The sequence below is a fragment of the Bidens hawaiensis genome, unplaced genomic scaffold (genome assembly GCF_021521415.1).
Source record: "Bidens hawaiensis isolate Kalapana, Puna unplaced genomic scaffold, B.hawaiensis_p1.1 tig00020021_1, whole genome shotgun sequence".
Classification (NCBI taxonomy): domain Eukaryota; kingdom Viridiplantae; phylum Streptophyta; class Magnoliopsida; order Asterales; family Asteraceae; genus Bidens; species Bidens hawaiensis.
The window spans coordinates 1-7733 of NW_027493040.1; the positions used below are offsets into that span (position 1 = coordinate 1).

At 38.1% G+C, this 7733-nt stretch overlaps 2 protein-coding genes across 2 annotated transcripts; both read left to right on the forward strand.

Moving 5' to 3' along the window:
• Positions 1-933: 933 nt before the first annotated feature.
• LOC143559686 (protein FAR1-RELATED SEQUENCE 5-like) lies at positions 934-1672 on the forward strand (the record flags this gene model as incomplete). The annotated part of the gene is made up of 2 exons (XM_077048182.1): positions 934-1090; positions 1183-1672. Coding segments are annotated over 2 exons (647 nt in total), but the record flags the coding sequence as incomplete, so codon positions are not given.
• Positions 1673-1756: 84 nt separating this feature from the next.
• On the forward strand, positions 1757-2378 carry LOC143559694 (protein FAR1-RELATED SEQUENCE 5-like). The gene is made up of 2 exons (XM_077048191.1): positions 1757-2008; positions 2247-2378. Exons 1-2 carry the CDS (start codon positions 1757-1759, stop codon positions 2376-2378), a joined length of 384 nt encoding a protein of 127 aa, XP_076904306.1.
• Positions 2379-7733: the final 5355 nt, after the last annotated feature.

Sequence of the window (7733 nt, forward strand, 5' to 3'; positions counted from 1 at the left end):
ACATTCTCTGCTTAGTATATCAAATTAAAAACAATTAAGTTATGGTTAATTTATTATTATTGTTATTGTAAATATTATTATATTTTTTAATTTTTAACCGTGTCAATAGTAGTATCTATCTTAATACTAATATTTAGTTCTATACTTCTATAAATATAACAATGCATTGATACATATAATAATAAAAATTTTTATTATGAGATGAAAAACAAACAAACATATATATATATATATATATGTAGAGAGATGGAGAGAAGATGGAATACACTAATGCTTATCGTACAAAACCGTACACGACATCTGGGAGCGTCGATCTGCACCTTCGATTCAGTTGCGAGCGGTTGAGAAGATCCCGTGTATTTTAAGCGAGAATGGTACGATTGTCTTTTTGATTCGTAATCTAAATTTGGTATTTTGCGTATAAACGGTTACGATCCTGATTTTTAGCTTAATCAAAATCAATTTCTTATTTACGAAACAATTTTTGTACCGAGAACTATCAATTGACCTATCTTGAGTACACGAATCACTTTTTCAATCGATTTTGTGATTTAAGGTTTTGAAATGGAAGACGATTGTGAATGTAAGTTTTTTCTTTGTTTTAACTAATCAACAGTAGATGTATACTATGTTTATAATCGTGAGAGTAACCTATATGTTAGTTTCTATGAGAATCACATGACAATTGATTAGTTTAGTTAGTGAGCGTGTTCATACTAGTAGTGTTTTAACATGGTTGATTTTTGGTGTTTATACTATGAGCATATCATAAGCGTGTTAGTATGACTAATTATAATGTTTTAGAATATGAGTGTGTTATGAGCGTGTTAATGATAGGATTGTTAAAATGGTTGATTCAATAATACGAGCGTGTTTGGATTAGTTTATTATGTTTTTTTGGTGTTAACACGCTTGGATTTGATGTTTGTGTAGATGATTCAAGTGTTTTGGTTGAAGGTCAAGTGGTTGATATCAGACCTGAAGTTGCTTCTTCTTACAGACCTGTTAAAGGAATGATGTTTTCGTCAATTAATCAAGCATTTGATTTTTATATTGTATCTTACCTGCATGATGGTGTACTAAAGACCAAGTATTTTACATGTTGTAAATAATGTCACAAGCCAGCCAAAATGTGTGATTCAAAAGGTGATTGTAATAATCAAGCAAGCCATATTATAAAAGGAGGAAGAGGCCGACAATTAGATGTGGTTGTAGAGCACATGTTCCGTTAAAATCTGTTGATGGTGTAATTTATGAAGTACATGATTTTGTTGAAGGCCATAATCATAGAATGGTAGCAGATTCTGATATGCAGTTTGTTCGTTCTGCGAGGAAGTTAACACATGTCCAAGAGGAAGCTATTTATGAGTTTTCTAATATTAACCTTATGAGAACACAGCACGGTGGTTTTGAAAAAGTAGGTGCAACTAAAGATGATTGTAAGAATTTTAAACAAGGTTTGAATTGTTATATTGGAGAGTATGATGCAGAGATGATTGTTCTCAGAATGTGTGCGAAGAGAACATTTTCATCTGATTATTCTTTTGAATATGATGTCAATGATGATCCTGAGTTAATTCGTGTGTTTTGGGTTGATGAGATTTTAAAGAGTAATTATCTTGCATTTGGGGATATTATATCTTTTGATGCTACATTTAAGACTAACGAGTAGGTTATTGATACATACAGTTTCAAAATAATATTCAAGCATATTAGTTTGTGTGTATGAATATGTTTTTTTATGTACATGTACAAGATGGTTATTGTACCATTCACGGCAATTGATAACCATTGCCATAGTGTGACTGTCGGTGCTAGATTATTAACTTCTGAAACTATTGAATCGTATACATGGTTATTGCAAATGTTACTTAAGTTGTTTGGTAGTGCACCGAAGGTTGTTGTTACTGATCAAGACCATGTTATGAAGCAAGCTATTGCATATGTGTTTCCAAATACAAGGCATAGATTATGTATGAGGCATATAATGAAGAAAGTTGCTGACAAGGTAACCTTTAATTGTGTTTGATTTAACTGTTAAAGTCTTTTTTGATGTTTAATATGCGAGCTTTTTATGAGCGTAACATATTTTATTCTATATTGTGGTAATGAGCGTTTCATAAGTGTTTAACATTTTTGTACAGGTGGGAGATGATCTTTGTAAAAACGAAGACTTTAAGAGTAGGCTATGTAATATTGTGTGGACGGATTCAATTAGTGATTTTGAATTTGAGTAAAAACTGCAGGCTATAATGGTTGAGTTTGATCTTGACAAGAATAAATGGCTTACTGATATGTATGAAAACAGATTTGTTTGGATACCTGCTTTCTATAGAGACGAACCTTTGTCCGGGTTGATGCGTACAACATCAATATAAGAGAGCGAAAACCATTTTTTTGGACAAGCTACAAATTCTCAGTTAACATTAGTTGTGTTTTTCAACCATTGTGATTTTTGTATGGATATACAGAGATACAATGACAGACGGTGTGATCATGATAATAGGTACACGTATCCGCAGTTAGAAACCAGAAGTTATCTTAAAAGAGAAGCGGTTAGGATATATACAAGATCTATTTTTAATGATGTTCAAGATGAAATGAATGAAATTGTTTGTGGTGTTTCATAATTCAGTTCTTGTGAAGAATAAGAAGGAGGTTTTTGAGGTGAAAAATAATTGATTTTAATGCGTATGTTCCAGGTTTTTTGGAGGTAAGTATGAGCATTTAGTAAGCGTTTTTAGTTCAAAGTTGTTTAATCTCAAACAAATTAACAAGCGTTTATCAAGCGTTTAACTTGAGCGTTTACATTTTTTAGGTTGTGTAAGGCCCCCTAACCGGTAGCCCTACTTTAGTGTTGGATTTACTCATAAACGCGGTTCTAAATATCAGAGTTAATAAAAACATTCGCGGAATATTATAAAAGTCAACCATTCATTACAAACATCCATAACTCGTCTTTCAAAAACATAACATAAAGCATAGTATTTCAAACATCACGACATATCTCCAAATGCCAGCCTCTTCGGATCCTGCCATGTGTCTTCCTCAAGCCAACTGCCTCAGTCGATTAGCCTGCGTGCATATTAAAAGTCAGCTACTCTGAGTTAGTTCTAGTTAATCATACAACATAAAATACATTCACATACTAGCATATGCACCCGGAGGTACATACCTTCATATCTTCTTACACACTTACTTACATACGTACTTTCATTCTTTCTTTCATACTTACATACTTTCATTCATACATATACGTTTTAAAGAGCATTCCGCCCTATAACCGTCGCCGGTATTATTAGGGTCGGTTCCCTACGTTCGCCGATACTATTAGGGTCGGTTCCCTTCATTCGCCGACATTATTAGGGTCGGTTCCCTACATTCGCGCTACTATAACATACCTGTCATTTACATACTTTCCTTGATGATATGTGCAATCTCCGAAGATCGTTCAAGTACCATCAACATTTCATACATATATTGTTCATACATCATACATATTCATAGATACGTCATTCATACATCATACATATCAATCATACCTTTAACTAACACTTGACGGCACGTGCAATATCCGAAGATCGTTCACGCACCGTCAAGCAATCGTCATACATAAATCATACAAGGCATACACTTACCACCTAAGGTAAGTGTTTTGACTATCACGTCGAGTATGCACACAGCCCCGAAAACATAACAAGGAAGTGGGGCTAGAAACTCACCTCAATGCGGTTGCGTTCACCGTTTACGGTTATTCCTTTCTTGAGCTGTGCACGACTAACTGTATAATAATTATACATATCAATAAACTATCACAACACATATCGTCTTTCTAGTTTAATTATTATCCAGATCTGAGCTAGGGTGACCCCTAAGCTCATCTTAGGTTCGGTTTATACCCGATTCTACCCGGATCTCGTGAGTTGAACGGTTTAACGATGTCGGCTCGTCGTTTCGTGACCATATCTAACGGGTTTAAGCTCATATAACATAATACTATCATACCTTGGGTCGGGATCGGTTTTCTCTTCTATTTTTTGGCTAGAGAGAGGAATAGAGAGAGAGTGTGTGTTTAAGTGTGTATTTTCAATGGTATATGGAATATGTGTAAAATGAGGAATTAAGTGGTGTTTATTGTTTATATATTTATGGATCATGGGCTTAGCACATGGTCTTTCCTTCTTTCTTTCATACCCAAGTCTATAACCCATATCTGTTTAACCCAACACTAGCCCGACTCATAATAACTCATACTTTCGTTTATTAACCGAAACTAGAAAACGGGATGTTACAAGTCTTCCCTCCTTAAAGTGGTTTCGTCCCCGAAAACTAACTATTACATAATCAAATTCGGGTAAAACTTGCGCATCTCATCCTCAGCTTCCCAAGTAGCATCTGACCCCTTGCGATGTCTCCATATCACTTTCACTAATGGAATGACTTTACGACGAAGCTGATTTTCCTTGCGGTCCACTATCTCGATCGGTTTCTCAATGTAGTTCAACTGTTCATCAACCTCAATGTCCATTAATGGCACGCGCGACGTGCCATCAGCCAGACATTTTCTCAGATGAGAAACATGGAAGGTTGGTGAATTCCTTCAAGCTCCTCAGGCAATTCCAGCTTGTAAGCCACTTCACCTACACGCTCAGTAATCTTAAACGGTCCAATGTACCTCGGACTCAACTTTCCCCTCTTCTTTAAACGAATAATTCCTTTCCAAGGCGAGACCTTGAACATCACATTGTCACCAATGTTAAACTCAATCGGTCGGCGCCGCTTGTCAGCATACGACTTCTGTCTGTCTTGAGCAGCCTTCATTCTTGCTTTGATCTGATCGAACTTTGAAGAAGTTTCTTGGACAACTTCCAAACTTCCCATCTCCTTTTGACCAATCTCTCCCCAACATACCGGAGTTCTACAGCGTCTTCCATATAACATCTCGAATGGTGGCATACAAATACTTGAATGGTAGCCGTTGTTATAAGAGAACTCTGCCAGATGTAGATGATCATCCCAACTCCCACCAAAGTCTAAAACACAAGCTCGTAGCATATCCTCAAGGGTTTGGATCGTCCTTTCAGAATGTCCATCCGTTTGAGGATGATAAGCCGTACTGATGTTCAGTCTCGTTCCCATTGCTTCATGGAACTTCTTCCAAAACCTCGAAGTAAAACGAGTATCTCTATCAGACACGATCGATAACGGCACTCCATGCTTAGATACAACCTCTTTAATGAACAAGCTTGATAACGTCTTTGACGAGATAGCCTCTCGTATAGGCAGAAAGTGAGGACTCTTGGTCAAACGGTCCATAACCACCCAGATGGTATCATGATGCTTAGCTTTACGAGGTAGCTTAGTTATGAAACCATGGTGATTTGTTCCCATTTCCATTCTAGTATCTCTAAAGGTTGCATCTTTCCATAAGGCTTCTGATGCTCTGCCTTGACTTGTAAACAAGTGAAGCACCTACTGACATAATCTACCACATCATTCTTCATTCCTGGCCACCAATAGTCTCTTTTCAAATCTTGGTACATCTTCGTAGCTCCTGGATGAATCGAATATCTTGACTTATGAGCTTCATCTAAGATTCGACCTCTGAGATCTCCATGGCGTGGAATCCACATGCGGTCAAACCTAGTCTTAACAACATGCGTGTTTTCCATCAACTCGTCTTACTGACCGAAAATCCTTTCTTTCTTTACTAGCCCTTCATCTACCAGCACTTCTGCTTGCACTTTGACGATTTCTTCAAAAAGACTTGAATTCATAATCAATTGGTATGACTTCACTATTGCAATGACTTCCACATTCTTACGGCTTAACGCATCGGCGACCACATTAGCTTTTCCAAGGTAGTACTTAACGTCGCAGTCGTAATCCTTTATCAGTTCTAACCATCTTCTCTATCTCATGTTCAGCTCTTTCTGTTCCAAGAAGTACTTTAAACTCTTATGGTCTGTGTAAATGGTACATTTAGTACCATACAGGTAATGCCTCCATATCTTAAGAGCGTGCACTAATGCTGCTAGTTCTAGATCATGCATCGGGTAAGTACTCTCATGGACTTTCAACTGTCTAGACGCGTATGTTATCACCTTTCCTCGTTGCATCAACACGCAACCTAACCTACGATGCGAAGCATCAGTACAAACAACCAAATCCTCGTCACCATCGGGTAAAGCAAGGATTGGAGCTTGCGTGAGTCTCTTCTTTAACTCCTGAAAAGCTTCTTCTTGAAACCTACCCCAACTGAATACTATCGACTTTCGGGTCATGCCGGTCAACGGTGTGGCTATCTTGGAGAAACCTTCGATTAATCTCCTATAGTAGCCAGCTAACCCTAGGAAGCTTCGTATATCAGTCGGATTCTGTGGAGTTTTCCAATTAGTAATCGCTTCAATCTTAGCTGGGTCCACGGTGATCCCTTTAGGATTAATCACGTGACCTAGAAATTGCACTTCTATCAACCAGAACGCGCATTTCGAAAACTTAGCATACAACTTCTCTTTCTTTAGAGTCTCCAATACTTCTCGCTGATGCTCAGCATGATCAGACTCGCTTTTCGAATAAATCAATATATCTTCGATGAAGACAATAACCGACTTATCCAACATTGGCCGACACACCCTATTCATCATTTCCATAAATGCTGCGGGAGCATTCGTTTGACCGAATGACATTACGAGGAACTCGTAGTGTCCATACCGCGTCCGAAACGCTGTTTTAGGGATGTCTGCCTCCTTCACTTTCAACTGATGATAGCCTGATCTGAGATCTATTCGTGAGAACCAACTTGACCCTTGCAGTTGGTCAAACAGATCGTCAATCCTTGACAAAGGATATCTATTCTTTACCGTAAGCTTGTTCAACTCGCGATAGTCTATGCACATTCTCATACTTCCATCTTTCTTCTTCACGGACAACACTTGTGCGCCCCAAGGAGAAACACTTGGTCTTATGAAACCTTTGTCAAGGAGTTCTTGCAGTTGGGACATCGATTCTTTCATCTCAGACGGCGCTAGACGGTAAGGTGCTTTCGCGACGGGTTGGGCTCCTAGTACTAAGTCGATCTAGAATTCTATCTCACGCTCCGGTGGCAACCCCGGAAGATCCTCAGGGAATACTTCTGGGTAATAGCGAACTATTGGAACATCTTTCATTTCTTTCGTCTCGGCCGTAGCGTTGACAACATACGCCAGGTAGGCACCGCACCCTCGCCTTAACAAACCTTCGGCTTTTATCATTGAAATGACGTTAAACCCCGAACTTTCCTTATCACCATAAACCGTCACCACACTACCATCTAAAGACTTTAGCTTTATTATTCTACTCTTACATACTATCTGAGCTTCGTATTCAGATAACCAATCCATTCCCAAAACTACATCGAACCTTCCTAAGGTCATGACATACAAGGTAACAGGGAACTCATGTCCTTCTAATTCAATCTTACAGTCCTTAACCATTTTCGTTACTTTCAACGAAGTCTCACTAGCGGTTTCTACTATGAAGGTTTCAGACACTCGGCAACGTTTCATTTTAGCTAGTTTACTAAATGTCGTAGCTACAAAACTTCTATTCGCACGTGAATCAAATAATACCGAAGCAGAAATACTGTTTACTAGGAACATACCGGTCACAACATTAGGAATCTGTCTAGCTTGTTCCTGGGTCAGCATGTAGGCTCTTGTTCTCGGCCTCGCTTGATCAGCATCTTTCTTCTC

Excerpts from the sequence above, each read along its gene's own strand:
- LOC143559694 (XM_077048191.1), top strand. The coding sequence starts at position 1,757 with ATGGTTATTGTACCATTCACGGCAATTGATAACCATTGCCATAGTGTG. Across the intron at positions 2,009-2,246 it reads TGAAGAAAGTTGCTGACAAG|GCTATAATGGTTGAGTTTGA; the intron begins GTAACCTTTAAT and ends TAAAAACTGCAG.